This window comes from Puccinia triticina, chromosome 11A, assembly GCF_026914185.1.
Source record: "Puccinia triticina chromosome 11A, complete sequence".
In the NCBI taxonomy this organism is placed as follows: Eukaryota; Fungi; Basidiomycota; class Pucciniomycetes; order Pucciniales; family Pucciniaceae; genus Puccinia; species Puccinia triticina.
In genome coordinates this window covers 3369210-3385932 of record NC_070568.1, presented here as the reverse complement: position 1 = coordinate 3385932, position 16723 = coordinate 3369210, and the positions used below count along the sequence as shown (strand labels likewise).

The following is a 16723-nucleotide window of genomic DNA, read 5'->3' as shown; positions in this document are numbered from 1 at the left end:
GTGCTAGTCTCGTAGGATGGGAGTGTTTTTAGCCAGTCCATGTCGTAGGCCCCATAGGGGAGGCCTTTTTTGATGAGGCAGTGAGCTTTCCTTTGCATTTTCAGAGCGTCTGCGTACGCGCGCGGGCGGTGCGTTTGATTTGGTGCTAGAGCTTGCAATTCGTCGGGCCCTAAGTCTATCAAGCTGCATCATGATAGTCTGAACGCGCTCGTGGCGCCAGGGCGTCTTGAGGACCACACATGGCTTTGCCTGTCTAGCGCCGCGCCTATTCGTGGATGGGGGGGGGTCCGCTTCTTCATCAGTTTCATCATCACTGGTGCACGCCTGTACAATGCCCATAAGAGGTGCCAGTACCGGGTTCATCATGACCTCGGAAATTCGCTACGAGATGAGCTTGTCGGATGGAAGAATGTCAGTTGATTGCTCATCAGTTTGTTGACACAAATGCATCAACTTACTGTGCTACGCCGGCCATTGCGTCTTCTCAGTTTGTCCCGTCGGGCCCGCTCAATTTCGGACATATTGTTCCTCTCACGAAATCTGCATCAATTGATTGTATGTACAGTTAACACAATGGGTGCAAGAATTAAACGAGAGACCACTCACTCCCTACGTATGGAATTGTTGACGTGATTGTGCATCATTTGGGTAGCCAAGCTCTCATTGCATGACTCACGCGTAACGCCATTGTATTCGCCAGCATCCACCAACTTCATGAAGGTTTTTACCGCAAGTCGCCACAAGAATGCGTTACAGACGGAACTGATTGGCTCTTGTAGGTCTGGTCTGAATGACCTGACACCAACGCGGCGCATCATGCGCCATATTATTCTGAGGGCTTCAGGCGAAGCCTTTGGGTGTCCTGGCCCATCCGGGTATGGAAAGCTTGGATCAAATTCCAAGTCCATGTCTGAATCGGTTTCAACGTTGTCATGATCATCATGATCATTGGGATCATCGGGTTCATCGATTTCATCAAGATCAACAGCTAAAACCCAGTTCCTGCGCTCGTCTAGGCTAGCAGGAGGTGGGAAGTGACCCTCCTGTGCACACTTTCCAAAGAGGGTCGCAACATGTGTTCTAATTGCATCCTGTTACCGAAGAGAAGACAATCAATCAGCAAGGTACTTGCCCCCTTCAGTGACAGCCAAAACTCACTGGGATGGGCCCTCCTTGTGGGGTTCTTGGTGGTCGTCTTGCAACTGGGGTTTCATATTTGGATAATGCTTCCGTTCCGAGCTGGCGACAAGATTTAGCCCAAGCAGACGTTTCTTGAGGAGTGCTGCCCGACTTTAACGAAAATGCGCCAGGAGTCTGGATAGATGCGCTGATGGTGTTGACGCCCTGAGCAATGGAAGACATCGACATAAGGACTGACTGAGCGATTTCGTGGGAGCTTTGGGCAAATGCCATAAATGCTGAGATCATTGCTTTGTTAGTGAAAGTAGTTTGTGCCGAAGTGGTAGCTGGATCATCCACGCTCATCTTGTCCATGGCCTGATGTACATTGGAGGCCCAATTCCCAACCCTCTGCCGAGGAAGAGGAGTCTCGAAGTGGTTGATCGAGCGTGGTCCAGCGCAGATGGAATTGGGTTTGCCCTCTACATGTGAGCCTGATGACTGCACATCCTCATCTGGAGAGCGAAAAGGTGGTGTGTCGGTCATTGCGATATCTGCGGTAGGGGCATGGCCGTTTGGTTGATGCACTTGGTCGCGTCCTCAAGAGAGGCCGAGTAAATCTAGCCCCCCGGCCTCGTGAATGGGATGGAGATTTCTTGGGGGGAATGAAATTCCCAATTGTCCAGCATTCCCGGGACGCAGGCCCGTATTAGGCATAGATGTATCCGGTCTTCTCAAATTGAGGTTTACTGGAAGATTGCTGGCTAGAGTGGGAACATGAGGGATATGACCTCTTTGTGATATTGACTTTTGATGAGCAGCCAGAGCAGTGTATGCTTCACAGTAGTCAGCTTTTTTGAATTGCCATTTCCACTTGACGCCAAACTTATCAAGCACATTCTTGATTTCCGGTATGGTCAGCTTTGTGGGATTGGTCCAGGTTTGCTCCGGCGATGATTGGATTGGTGGAGGTAATGGTTGAGTACGCGAAGCAAGTGAGGGGTTGGGAGATGGCAGAGGTGGCGGCGGGGATTGGGGCAGCGGCGGTGGCGGCGGGGATGGAGATGGCGAAGGTGGCGGCGGGGATGGAGATGGTGGCGGTGGCGGCGGGGATGGAGACGGTGGCGGTGGCGGCGGGGATGGAGACGGTGGCGGTGGTGGGGCCGGATGTGAGCTAAAGAAGTCAATGAGTGCATCTTCTTCACCAGATGAAGTGATAATAGTACTCCTTCCCCGTGACCGACGGGTCCCTGGTTGGTGACCAGGAGCCCTGGGTGGAACTGGACTATTCATATGCATAGACATCGGCGGTGGAGGCGGGGATTGGGGCAGCGGCGGTGGCGGAAGGGATGGAGATGGCAAAGGTGGCGGCGGGGATGGAGACAGTCATCAGATGAAGTGATAATAGTACTCCTTCCCCGTGACCGACGGGTCTCTGGTTGGTGACCAGGAGCCCTGGGTGGAACTGGACTATTCATATGCATAGACATCGGCGGTGGAGGCGGGGATTGGGGCAGCGGCGGTGGCGGCGGGGATGGAGATGGCGAAGGTGGCGGCGGGGATGGAGATGGCGAAGGTGGCGGCGGGGATGGAGATGGAAAAGCTGGCGGCGAGGATTGGGGAAGCAGCGGCGGCCTGTATTGGGCTGGTGGGGCAGGGTTTGAGATCTTTTGTTTGACGTTGGTGGCTCCAGTTCAAGGGGCGTCTTCGTGCTCGCGGATTCCTACTGAAGAGCCTTGGTCGTGTTGATGAGTGGGTAAGCTTGGCCGGTGAGTATTTGATTGCTCAAGAAGGATTTTAACAGAATCAATCGGCCGTTGTATTGAGTCGCTGAGAAGTTGATGATTTGGTAGGTCAGGCAGATGTGTTTCATTGTCCTTTGCTGCACTTGCCCGAGTCTGCTTCCTCACTAACCAGGCCGGCCGTATACGTAGTGGTAGATGAAAGGATTTCCGGCGTTTATTTGGAAATGTTTGATCATCCTACAAGGGGGAAATGGGAATGAATTGGCTGCATTAGCAACAAAGACACCTCAAAGGACAAATCAAATGGATCTTACCCGGCTGGGCTTAAACGGTCTTTTGCAAGGGATAAGGCTGGTGGTCTGATGGGGAACTAATGGTAACACGACCGAGGTTGATAACACGTTTGGATCCCGGTTTCCTTCAGCTTGGCAATCTGCGGGAGTGTCTGCAACATCCAGATGATCTTGAGGTAATGACGGCGCAGCGGGGGATGGTATCTCATCTTCAGGCCGCTTTGTTACCGGTCGGCGATCTGAACAAGGGTCGGCTTTGGTAGTATCCGCGGCATCCGAAGGATGTTGAGGTGATGGCGGCAGAGCGGGGGTTGGAATAACCTCACGAGGCCGGTTTGTTTCAGCCCGGTGATCTGAAAGAGCTTCCGCTTTGCTAGCTTCCGTGCCATCCGGAGGAGGTTGAGGTGATGGAGGCGCAGCAATTGGGTTTTCCTCTTCGGCCCAGTCTGTTTGAGCTCGGTGATCTGAGGCCGTGTCTGAGGCATCTGTAGGATGTTGAGGTGATGGTGGCGCGGCCGGTGGGCTCACCTGTTGAGGCCGGTTTGTTTCAGCCTGGTGATATGAATGAGCTTCCGTGCCATCCACAGGAGGTTGAGGTGATGGAGGCGCAGCGGGGAGCGGGTTGGCCTCTTTGGCCCGGTCTGATTGGGGTTGGCGATCTGAGGCATCCAGAGGATTTTGAGGTGATGGTGGCGCGGCAGGTGGGCTCACCTCTTGAAGCCGGTTTGTTTCAGCTCGGTGGTCGGAATGAGCATCTGCTTTGCTAGCTTCCGCTGTCGGGGCATCCGTTGGAGATGGCGGCGCAGCGAGGTTTGGGATCGGCTCTTGGGCCCGGTTTATTTCCGGTCGGCGGTGTGCGGACTCGGTGTCCGCGACATCCAGATCATGATGTTCAGGTGGCGGCGGAGTGGCGGCTGGGATCACCTCTTGAAGCTGATTAGACTGCGGTCGATTGGCGTCCAAGTTTCCAGCAGTATCGGTGCCTCCAGGCTGCTGCGCGCCAGCCCCGCTGGCCGACGTGTTCAAGTTCTGTTGTTCTAGCTTGAGTTTGTCGTAAAGCGGTACTAGTACCGCCGGCCCATCCTTATCGGCAAAGGGTATGTTGTGCTCTTTGAGAATTTCCTGAAGTTTTTTGATGTTGTGTCTGCCGGCAGCTATACAAGGCCGGATGAGAAGCAGTGCATTAGAAATAGATAAAAACCTAGTCATCAAAAAATGTCGTACGCGGCCACTTCGGGTCGGCCACCAGCTTCCTCGCCCGCTTTTGTCAAACTGGGGGAGCATGCTGAGAGGTCAACAATGGTGAGTCTGACCTTTTCCTTTTGTGGGCAGGTTCTGCAGTGCCGCTATCGTTTCCAGCTTGGCGCTCCCAAAGTTTTTTGTGATGGTTGTAGATATCAATGAGTTCCAGTTCTGGAGTGTTCCTGTCGAATTTAATCTGATTCTGTTGTAGGTGAGATTTCAGCTTTGGAAGTCTCAACAAGCTGGCATCTATAAATCAAGGGTTACAAAATTTTCAATCCAGTCAGTCGCCCCTGCCTCCAATGGACATCAAGTGATAACACGTAGCAAAGCTTACCGGGCCATGGTCCTGATTTAGCTATCACAAAACCAACGGTTCAGTGCAATATTTGCTATTTAGTTGCTATAAGACACCAGAAGCGGCAAGATAAACACAAGTGCTACTTACCTTCAGCCATCGCCTGCTCGTACTAGCACATGAACTTTGAAGGCAGTGTGAGGGATGCTCAGATGTTAACCTTGTGGTTCTCAAGTCTGCGACGGCGCTACCTTCAGCAACGCCAACTCCAGTTGTTCATGAGAACTTAGAAGGCGGTGCAGCGTGCCAGCAAACATCTCCACGCTTGTTGGGCCCCGAGCTTAACTAGACTGTAGTGTGACCTAATATAATGTACTTGATTTGTATAAGGTATTTGCAAAGAAAGGCCAACTGTCACAGCTGGTTGGACCGGCCACCAGCTCACACATACGGTAGGTACTGGGTACACGGTATATCTTTTCATCAAGCTGCCGGCCATGCTGGCCACCAACTTATAACGGATTGAATGTAAATAGGTAAGAACTCAGCTGTTTGACTTTTGATCTGTAGGCCTAATATAAATGTATTTGCAATGATCTTATTAAGAATGTGTACATTAGTCAAGGGCTAGACAAGCCAAGGAGCAGTCGGCTAGACAAGCCGGCAAGCCAGCTTGAGTCTTTTTTGCACACCCTGGTCACCGGCAATGAGTGCCATCAGTTCTCCAGTTATGTATGTATATATACGGCTTGAGTCCGCAATGCTGGCCCGCCAGCCCATACCACGACTCAGTTTATCCACCGCAAAGCTATAGCCTAACTCGATATCTTCTACCGCTGTGATCAACTCATCTTCGAATATCAAAACCAAAAAAACCCTTCCACCTTCCTCTTTTATATCTGTAAACAAATAAGTCTAACACATGCCTACTTCTGAAATTCTCTGATTCCCTCATCTTCAACCATACTTAAAACCCAAAAAAAGCCTTCCTTTTCTGTGCCCCTGATCTACCTATTTTCGAATTCAAATATCCACAAAACCCAAAAAAAGCCTTCCTTTTCTGCGCCTCTTATCTACCCATCTTCGAATTCGGATATCCACAAAACCCAAAAAAGTTGTTTCATCTTATCAGCGCAATCAGAAAATCCCTCAAAAAATATCTTCTCTCACCGACTCAACTCCATTGACATATATACATAGATCATGGCTACTCTTGATATTGACCCAGCATTTGTGAATCTCACCAGGGCGGAATTAAAAGACATCCTCTACAATCTCAACCATACTATTGTGCTTGCCAGCAATATCAAATGGAGTGCCTTGGCGGTCTTGGCAACCCAATGCACCAGAGAAGCTCGAGAGACGAATGAAGCAGCGCTCGTGACGCCAGGTATACTTTTCCACTTTCATTTATTCACCTTGATGACCCGAATTACTCATCAACTCAATTTTTCCTTGGTGGATTTGTAGCCCGATGTGGTGCTCCATTCCAAACCATAAGTAGTATTTTATTGCTTTTCTTTACATACATTCATCATTACATTTCCCATTTCCCCCATAACCCTTCACAAATACTTCATTATTATTGCATATTCAGATTCTACGCCAAATTTCACCTATAGTCACTCATACATAGTACCCCCTTATCTTCAATGGATCAATAGTTATAGAGGATATAAGACTTACAGAAACCTTACAGTCTTCATTACTTACAATACTCATTTCATTAGTAACTTAGTTGAATCATTACATCCCATTCTTTTTACATATTTATTCTCACATACTAAACCCTTTACATACATTTCTCATTATGTACTATGCCTATTGTACACATTACATCATTGGATCTGTGCTTACCTCTTTCAGTAGTGCTCATCATTACAAGTAGTTACTATGTTCTCATCACTCTTCCCCATTAGTACATTCTTTTATTCCCATAACCAGCATTCCCCTTTCAGCATTGCTCATCATTACATACTGTTACTATGTTCACATCACTCTTCCTCATTTGTACAACCTTCATTCTCATAGCCAGAACTCCTTATTGTCTGTGCTCATCCTTCCTTCATATAAGAACTGTCTTTCCCCCCTCACTTGTACCTTATGCAGAATTTATAGATAATTTTAGATACAGAAATTATAAGTGCCCATTCTCATCAACCCCTTGCCATTAAACCTTGCCATTGCATTCCCCACTCTCATCACTCCTCCAACTCTCTTACCCTCAGTAGTCAGTAGTTAAAGCTCATAGTACTAGCTCCTAAGATCAAGCAGAAATCAGCCACACCTTTTTCTTCTTTTTCTTAGTGTTACTCTCATCCCCTCAGCATTAGTCAGGAAGGCAGCCTCATCAGCACCCTTGCATAGCTTACATTAGTACTAGTGTTGCTATCCATTTCCCTTCCAAGCTCTATTCTCCCCCTTGAGTAGTTCCACAAGTGGTGTCCCAACAGTGGCCTTTCTATACTTCAGATATCTTCAGCTCTAGTAACACTCTTACCATCAGCTACATACTACTTCACCTACACTCCTCATACTCCTTTCTTTACAAATCAACTCCCTGCTTTTAGAATCAACTTCAACCAACAGTAACACTATCAGCATCTCCACTATCAACCTTCAACACCCTTCAGATTTAGAGTCAACTTATCTGCTTCAATCATGTCTGCCCAAGGATCTCCCAACACCAATGTTGCTCCCAGTCTTTACCCTCCAGTGGATCCATCCAGTAATGCTGCAGTTCAGGACTCCACCACTTCCAACACTGGTCAGACTCAGGTTCCTCCCAATGGTCCAGGTTATCAACCTTCTTCCAATGCCCAGATCCCCAGGGTTCTTCTACTCCACAAGTCAACTCCAGTTCTTACAGACCTCCACCTGGACCTCAGACTTCCAGTATCCCTAGATACACAGGATATAGAGATACCAATCAGCTTTCAGAAGATTCAGAAGATTTAAATGCACCACCACCCCACTTTCCCAGGTTCCAGCGCCAAAGGGATGACTCAACACACTCTACCAGGTCCAACACTCACTTTTTAAATAGGGAACCAGCTATGCCTAGGTATGAGGATCCTGTCAGCAGAGGAGTAAAGATCAAACCCATGGACAAAGAGCTCTTCTTTGATGGAACCAACATGCCTGTGGAGAAGTTCATTAGAAGGTATGAAAGTGCTGGAAGAGATGATGGTGCTAACTCTAAGGAACTGGCTGGACAAATCATTGCTTTTATCAAAGGGTTGGACCTTAAGGATGAAGTGGAAGACATGTCAGGCCATGAAAACTTGGATTGGGAAACCCTGAAGAAACAGCTACTCACCAGGTTTGGAACTTCTCAGCCATTGGTCAGATATACCAGGGAGGATCTCAGGAAACTAGTCTACAAATCTGCCCAGGATGGAGGAATCAGCACCTTGGAAACCTTCAACACATTCAGAAACAAGTTTGAAACCATCACTCACTACTTGGTAAGAATGGGGTACAGTACCAGCCTGGAGGAATTCAGACACCTTCTTTTGGAAACTCTTCACAAGGATCTGGATCAAAGAGTTACTAGGAGCTTGATGAGGGACAATCAAATGCTAGCCTCAAAGGATGGAGGTGATATCTTGCCAGACACTGAAACTCTTCTTACCTACATTCACCAGGAAGTTTACTCAAGATCAGTGGTCAACAGAAGGACTGAATGGAGGGCAGAAGAGAAATTCACTTTGGACAACTCACCTAGGACCTCCAAACCCACACCTGCTACTCAGGGAACTGCTCCTACTGCTTCTATTTCTCTGGACAAACAAGTGGAACTCCTTACCAAACAACTTGCATCCCTCACTGCTGGCAAAGGACTACCTCCCCACATGGACAAACCTGCTAGGACCTGGCCATTCAAATGCTATTATTGTCATCAGGAAACCCATGGAACCAACAGCTGCTCTCAACTTGCCCAGGACATGTCTAGTGGTGCTGTTATCAAGGATGGAAGAGATTACAGACTTCCAGACAAATCAGTTATTCCCTGGATTCCAAGCAGACCAATCAGAACCCCAGTGGAAGAGTACTCTAAAACTAAGCTCACATCTTCTTTTGGCCAACTAGAGGAGGACCCAGCCTATTATCAAACCCATAGTTATGAAGCAGACCTTGGAAAGAGGACTAGAAACAACTCTAAGGATCAGGATGAAGAGGAATCAGCCAAGGCAGACAAAAGGATCAGGAAGGGGAAACAGGACCTAATGGACATGGATACAGAGGACTTACTTCACATGAAACAGCCCCCTACTCCTAGTTCTTCCAAATCCCCTACTTCAAAAGGCTCCCCTCAGGTCAGATTCCAGGATAAGGACAAGGATTCAACCACTGCACCTAAGGACAAACCAGTTAAGAAAACCTATTTGGAAAAGCCTTTGGCCAAGGAGTACCCAGGAATTGAAGGGGTGGTGGCTAGTAGGATGTTGACTGCAGGAAAGATGGAGTTGGCCTTTGGAGAAATCTTTGCTATATCACCAGGAGTTACTGACTGTATCAGGAAGAAGATAACCAACAGAAGGGTCCCATTGGATGGTGTCAAATCAGCAAACTTCACAGACATGGAGGATGGAGAAGAACCAGCACAGGAGCAACCCACTACTCACTACTCCTGCCCCCTTGGATACATCACCATCACTATTGGAGGAGAGAAACATCAAGCACTCTTGGATACTGGCTCTATGGTCAACATTATTCCTGAAACTCTTGCACATAAACTTGGATTGGTACTCACTGCTAAATCTATGAAGCTCAAAGGAATTGGAGGCCACCTTACTGATATACCTGGAATTGCTGAAGATGTGGAGGTAACCATTGGGAAAGTAGTCAGGACAGTTCATTTCTGGGTAGCCACAGGACCAGTTCAGATGATTATTGGAAAGCCTTTCTTGATGGATGTCTCAGCCAACATCAACTACAATGGAGCCAGAGGAGAAGCACTTTCAATCATGGATTCAGCTGGTCAGACTTTTTTGGTTCCAATCATACTAGCTCCCCAGTAATCAGAAGTGGGAAACCAGCATACCTTCCAATTCTGGACTGGTAAATTTTTTAGATTGAGACCAGGTTTTCAGTTCCCTTCCCTTACAACTGCAACCCTGGAAAACAACCAAAAGCAACAAACTGTAGTCACTCATTCAGCAAAGTATAAATCAACTCTAAAAAAAATAAAACCAGTAAACCAACCAATGCCATTATCTCTCAATCCCCCATTGTCAAGGCCACCACTCTCAAGAGATCCTTACCTCACTCCTTTAAGCCCTTTTCCTCCACCATTCACTCCTACCTCCAAGATTACTCAAGAAAGGCTGGACCTCATCAATTTTGGACCTCCTGGATGGCTTTCTCCTCAAGAATATCTCCTGCTGGTATGGGTAATTGTGATTAGACAAGGTGCTTTGGCTTTTGTAGAAACAGAAAGAGGCCTTTTTAAACACACCTATGGACAGCCTTATATCAGTCCAGTCATTCCCCATGAACCTTGGCAACAGAAACCAATTCCAATCCCTGCACCCATCAAAGACCAGGTTATAGAATTGGTAAGAGAAAGACTCAGCACTGGCCTCTATGAACAATCCTTTTCCAGTTATTCCAGCCCTATATTTTGTGTAAAGAAGCAGGATGGTAAGCTCAGAATTGTACATGACCTTCAGAAACTCAACAAAGTCACCATTAAGGACGCTGGACTACCACCAAAGACAGAGGAACTCATTGAATCATTCACTGGAAGGGCTTGCTATGGACTAGGTGATATTATGGGAGGATATGATGAAAGAGAATTAGCTCCAGAATCCAGACCTTTGACCACCTTTGAAACACCCCTTGGAAGATTTCAACTTACCAGATTACCCCAAGGAGCCACCAATTCAGTTGCAGTTTACCAGGCCCAAATGATGTGGATACTCCAGGATGAATTACCTCAACATATGGGAATCTTTGTGGATGATGGAGGTATAAAGGGACCAACCTCTGACTACAATGAAGAAACTCTAAAGGACAACCCCCAGATCAGAAGATTTATCTATGAATATGCCATTACTCTGGAAAGGATTCTTTTCAGGATTGAAGAAGCTGGACTCACCATCTCTGGGAAGAAATTTGCTTGCTGTGTACCTGCTCTGGATCTGGTTGGCCATGTGGTTTGTAAGGAAGGCAGAAGGATATCCATCAAGAAGCTCAACAAAATTGAAACCTGGCCAACTCCCACCACTCCTTCAGATGTCAGAGGATTCCTAGGTATCTGTGTATATGTTAGAATGTTCATTAAAAATTACTCAACCATTACTGCTCCACTCAGAAGACTCACCAGGAAGGACTCCTCTTGGGATTGGACTGAAGATTGCCAGGATGCCTTTGAGGACCTTAAAAGGATTGTTGGAACTGATATCACCCTAAAGAAATTGGACTATGGACCTGATGCTGGCTTAATCAAACTCTCAGTGGACTCCAGTGTTATTGCTGCAGGTGCTGTTCTTACTCAACAGGATTCTGATGGATTGGATAGGCCTGTGTTATATGAGTCAGTAGTCTTTTCACCCAGGGAATCAAAGTACTCACAATCCAAATTAGAACTCTGTGGTGTTGCCAAGATCCTCAAGAAACTTCAAACCAAACTGTGGGGTCAACATTTTCAACTCAGAGTGGATGCCCAGTGCCTTATTGGAATGATCAACAACCCTTCACTTCCCAATGCCCCTATGAACAGATGGATTGGATTTATTCAGTTATTCTCCTATGACCTTGTTCACACTCCTGGAAAAACTTTCACCTTACCTGATGGACTTTCAAGAAGACCCCCTGATTCTGATGAAGATGATTGTCCTAGCTTTGATGAAGATGAAACCTGGATCAAACCTCACCCTGGATTTGGAACTAAACATTCTTCTTTTGGCCTGCTTCTGGGGACATCAGCTCAGTTGGGGGAGGGGGTAAGTAACTTGCAGCAAGGAATTTGGAAGCATCTCCAGGAATACCTTTCAACCATGAACAAACCTCCAGGATGCAGCAGCCTGGAATTCAAGCAAATTTTGCACAAATCAGCCAACTTTTTCCTTTCCAATGGAGTCTTGCACAGGATCAACAAACCATTCTCCCAGATAGTAGTCACCTCTCCTTCAGCTCAGAAATCCATCCTCAATTCCCTTCATGAATCCTTAGGCCACAGAGGTATTGCTGAAACCTACAGAAGAATTAAACTCAGATTTTGGTGGCCAGGTCTCAAGAGAGGTGTTACCAAGTGGGTCCAGTCTTGTGAATCTTGCCAGAAGAGGAGTTCAAAATTGCCAATGGAACCCAAGAAACCTACAGGAGCAGCAACCATCTTTGGAAGAGTCAGTTTGGATACAGTTCACATCAAAGCTGGCAAATGGAAGTACCTGGTAATTGCAAGAGATGACCTTTCTGGATGGGTAGAGGCAGTTGGACTAGAAAAGATTCAGGCAAAGAAAATCTCTCAGTGGTTCTTGGACAACTGGATCTACAGATATGGAGCGCCTTGGTCAGTCACAGTGGATGGAGGCTCTGAATTTGGACAACAATTTCAAAAATCCCTTCTGGAATCTGGAATCAAAATCAAAGTCACCACCCCTTATTATCCTGAAGCAAATGGTATGGTAGAAAGAGGACATCAGGCAATTAAGGATACCTTGGTCAAGCTCTGTGGAAAAGAAGGCAAGAAGTGGAGGAATTATTTACCTTTAGTTTTATTTGCAGACAGAATTTCCACCAAGAGATCAACTGGTTACTCACCTTATGAGCTAGTTCTTGGACAGCCCCCCATCTTACCCATTGATTTAGAATTGGAAACCTTCTTTGGAGTGGATTGGTCAAAGGTAGAATCAACTCAGGATCTTTTATTGGCTAGGACTCAGCAGCTTGAAAACAGGGATACCATCTTGCAGCAAGCACACCAGCAGCTCATGGATTCCAGGAAAAACTCTGTGGATTATTGGAACAAAAAGAAAACATCAAGGCAGCCACTAAAGAAAGGTCAATTAGTAGTAGTGTATAACAAATCTCTGGACTCTCAATTTGGCAAGCTCTTTGAAAATAAATGGAATGGTCCTTACAGAATCAAAGCTCAAAACCCAGGAGGATCTTACATCTTGGAAGAATTGGATGGCACAGAATTGGCCAGAAGGTTTGCTGCAACTCATGTCAAGGAATACCACTCCAGGTGAAAACAATAAATAAGGAATAATCAATTCATTTCTCTTCTCTTTTCTCTTTCTCATCTTCTTACACAATAACATAAAAACAAAATAAAATCAAATCTATAAACAAATCAGAAATAAAATCAATAAAAATCATTTTCAAACACTCTCAAATAAAATAACTAATTATAAAATCAAAAGCTCACCTCTTCTTCTTTTATCACTACATCACCCTCTTCCATTTCACTTTCCTCCTTCTCCTTCTCCTTCTCTTTTCCCTTCTCCTTATCTAAAAAAAAAATAATAAAATCAAAAGACATAAAAAGAAAATTAAAGCATAACATTAGTAAAAGTCTTCAATAAAGAATAAAAAAAAAAAAAAAAATAGAATATATTAGAACTTACCCTCAGCTCTTATCCTCTCCATTTCTGCTTCTACTCTCCAACCATCTTCCTCCTCTTCCACTTGGTCCCTCATCCTTAATAATTCCAGGGCATTCCTCTCCTCAGTTTCCTCTATCATGGCATCTATTATGGAATGAGTATCCATCTAAAAATCAAAATAGAAACAGGGAAAAATATCAGTATTATAATCAATCTTCTTTCTTTTCAAATTCTTATTCATATACATACGGAATCCATTCGACATACATGTGTAAAAGCGTCGTAGAACCGGCTATACAATTTAAGGCGTGCGTTTCGTGCGGCAACCGGGTCGTCGAGGTCCTCACGAGCGAAGGCAAGGAGTCCTTGTTGGATATAGTGGCGCAAGGCATCGACTTCTTCAGGTTTAAAAGAATCTCTCATACCGGCGTTGTACGCGTGAATGTTGTCAACAAACGAGTGCGCTCTGCAAATAGAAAAGGGTATTTCGTAGGAAGGTCTAATGACGGCCTCTTCGTCGAGCTGCGAAGATGATATGGACGTATTGGACGAAGAATCTATTGAGTTTTCAATGATACCTTTCGGCGATGAGGGCGTGGAAGTGGCGCTGGAGGCAAACATTACGGATATCGAATGCGATAACGGAACTTTTCCGTTGGCCGACGACCTGGGGCCTTATAGATACTCATTCTTCTTCATTTTATGACGTCATGGACGCCTTCACCTTTCAAAGACGTTTGGCGCGGATTCTCTTTCATTCTTTTAATTTTTGACTCTGGTGTTCGACCCAGTTTAATCTACCCTTTCCCGATATCTCCTGGCGCGTAAATACCGCGATCATTTCATCTAAACACCCTTTTCAGACGCAGGAGTTCATTTGGGCAGTCCCTCGGCGGTACCTTCGGTTTATTTCATTATGTAGCCCTTGGATTTCAACTTCTTTGCGGTGGAAACCGCGGAAATTGTAATAAAACTTTGGAGTGTTTCAATAACGATTCGGCCGACCTCAAAATACATATTACACCTTTCCAGTTTCACCTTTCCAATCCTGGCTTTCGTCTGAATTTGGTTTTAGCCGATTCTATCGAGCGGTTTTGGAATTGTAAGCGCTCAAAGTTTTTTAGGATTTACGCGGCCTCATTTACGGCTTTCATTTAGCGTCCACGGCGGCCCATCGGCCGAATTAATCTTTAATATTGCTTGATTGTCCATTCATCTCCTCCTTCTTGCCTTTTGAATGAGCCCGGAATCAGAACTTTTCATCGACGGAAATCCAAGTTATACCGAAAACATATTACCTTATATTTACGCGGTGTTACTACTATGCGCGCCCGCGGATTTCGCTTGGATCTTTAATTGGCCCTACACAACCGAAAATCAACCCTTAAAAATAATCAGTATATACCATTTTAATCTGGAGAATTAGCTCTTTCGAATGAGCTTGGTTTCAAGAAAATTCATCGAGCCGTTCCAAAGATACGGGTCGACCATTTCCTTTTCTTTTTGTTGACGTTCCGCACGCGCGTTTCCCGCTTGGAGCCCCCGCTCAGACAACAGGACCCCTCTTTCAACATTACACACAATGAACACATGTTCTATTCCCCGTCTGGACAAAATGAAGAAATCCAATCATCCAGGCAATTCATGGAATTCCTCCATCATCATCATCATCCTAAATCATTCTTTCTGAAAAATAATCATTCATTCATCCATCAATAATTCACTCCTCCATGAAAGGAATCTAAGCACCCATCATTATTCCCGGGCATCAGTCATTCATCTTGAACCCCAACTCAATTGACTCCTCCATGAAGAAATCCAATAATCCAGTCATTCATTCAATTCCTCCATCATCATCATCATCCTAAATCATTCTTTCTGGAAAATCATCATTCATTAATTCCTGAACATCAATCATTCCTCAATCATCATCTTCACCCTGTATTCTAGGTATTCTTCAGCCAACAAACCAACCTTTCATTCATTCACCATTATAATCAATTTCTTCCAACACATTGCAGCTCAGAAGCCACCCAACTTGAGCAAGAATATTCTTTGGACAGCTTGTCAGCCTCCCTGGACTTCAAATTCTCTTCACAGAACTCTACATTATATACTCAGATACTCAGAAATTCAGCCATTCAACCCCAAATCATTCACAACCTTCAGAAACTACAATTATCAACCCCATCATTCATCATCAATCATTGCATTCTTCCATTTGGCCTCAGTTAGGCAGGAAAATTATTGTATTCTTCAGAGTGGAAATTAGTCTAATATGTGTCTGTCTCAAGGATATTGCCTTCAGCAGAGTTACATCTTCTTAAACATTCACCCCTCATTGATAATTGGACCTTCTTTTGGATACTGGACTCTTTGGATTGGATACTGGACTATGGCTACTCTGGATACATAGGACTATTGGACTTTGGATTGGACTTGGATACCTTGGACTCAGATATACTGGACTTGGATTATACTTGGATTCTATTGGCTTTGGACACTGGACTATGGATTTGGATTACTACTCAGGACTTTGGATTTCACCTTTTGGAGGAAGAACACTGGACTTTGGAACTTTGGACTCTTGGACTCAACATTCTTCAACTCTTTCTGGATCACTCTTCTCTTTGGTGCATTGCCTGCGGACAGACAATAAGTTGGGGGAGGATGTGGTGCTCCATTCCAAACCATAAGTAGTATTTTATTGCTTTTCTTTACATACATTCATCATTACATTTCCCATTTCCCCCATAACCCTTCACAAATACTTCATTATTATTGCATATTCAAATTCTACGCCAAATTTCACCTATAGTCACTCATACATAGTACCCCCTTATCTTCAATGGATCAATAGTTATAGAGGATATAAGACTTACAGAAACCTTACAGTCTTCATTACTTACAATACTCATTTCATTAGTAACTTAGTTGAATCATTACATCCCATTCTTTTTACATATTTATTCTCACATACTAAACCCTTTACATACATTTCTCATTATGTACTATGCCTATTGTACACATTACATCATTGGATCTGTGCTTACCTCTTTCAGTAGTGCTCATCATTACAAGTAGTTACTATGTTCTCATCACTCTTCCCCATTAGTACATTCTTTTATTCCCATAACCAGCATTCCCCTTTCAGCATTGCTCATCATTACATACTGTTACTATGTTCACATCACTCTTCCTCATTTGTACAACCTTCATTCTCATAGCCAGAACTCCTTATTGTCTGTGCTCATCCTTCCTTCATATAAGAACTGTCTTTCCCCCCTCACTTGTACCTTATGCAGAATTTATAGATAATTTTAGATACAGAAATTATAAGTGCCCATTCTCATCAACCCCTTGCCATTAAACCTTGCCATTGCATTCCCCACTCTCATCACTCCTCCAACTCTCTTACCCTCAGTAGTCAGTAGTTAAAGCTCATAGTACTAGCTCCTAAGATCAAGC

General features: G+C 45.1%; 2 protein-coding genes across 2 annotated transcripts; both read right to left on the bottom strand.

Annotated features, from left to right (window-relative positions):
• Positions 1-3: 3 nt before the first annotated feature.
• On the bottom strand, positions 4-1665 carry PtA15_11A330 (uncharacterized protein; the record flags this gene model as incomplete). The annotated part of the gene is made up of 4 exons (XM_053161228.1): positions 4-381; positions 459-540; positions 607-1091; positions 1159-1665. 4 exons carry the CDS (start codon positions 1663-1665, stop codon positions 4-6), a joined length of 1452 nt encoding a protein of 483 aa, XP_053025195.1.
• Positions 1666-2008: 343 nt separating this feature from the next.
• Positions 2009-4857, bottom strand: PtA15_11A329 (uncharacterized protein; the record flags this gene model as incomplete). The annotated part of the gene is made up of 6 exons (XM_053161226.1): positions 2009-2293; positions 3179-4301; positions 4382-4429; positions 4471-4648; positions 4737-4757; positions 4848-4857. 6 exons carry the CDS (start codon positions 4855-4857, stop codon positions 2009-2011), a joined length of 1665 nt encoding a protein of 554 aa, XP_053025194.1.
• Positions 4858-16723: the final 11866 nt, after the last annotated feature.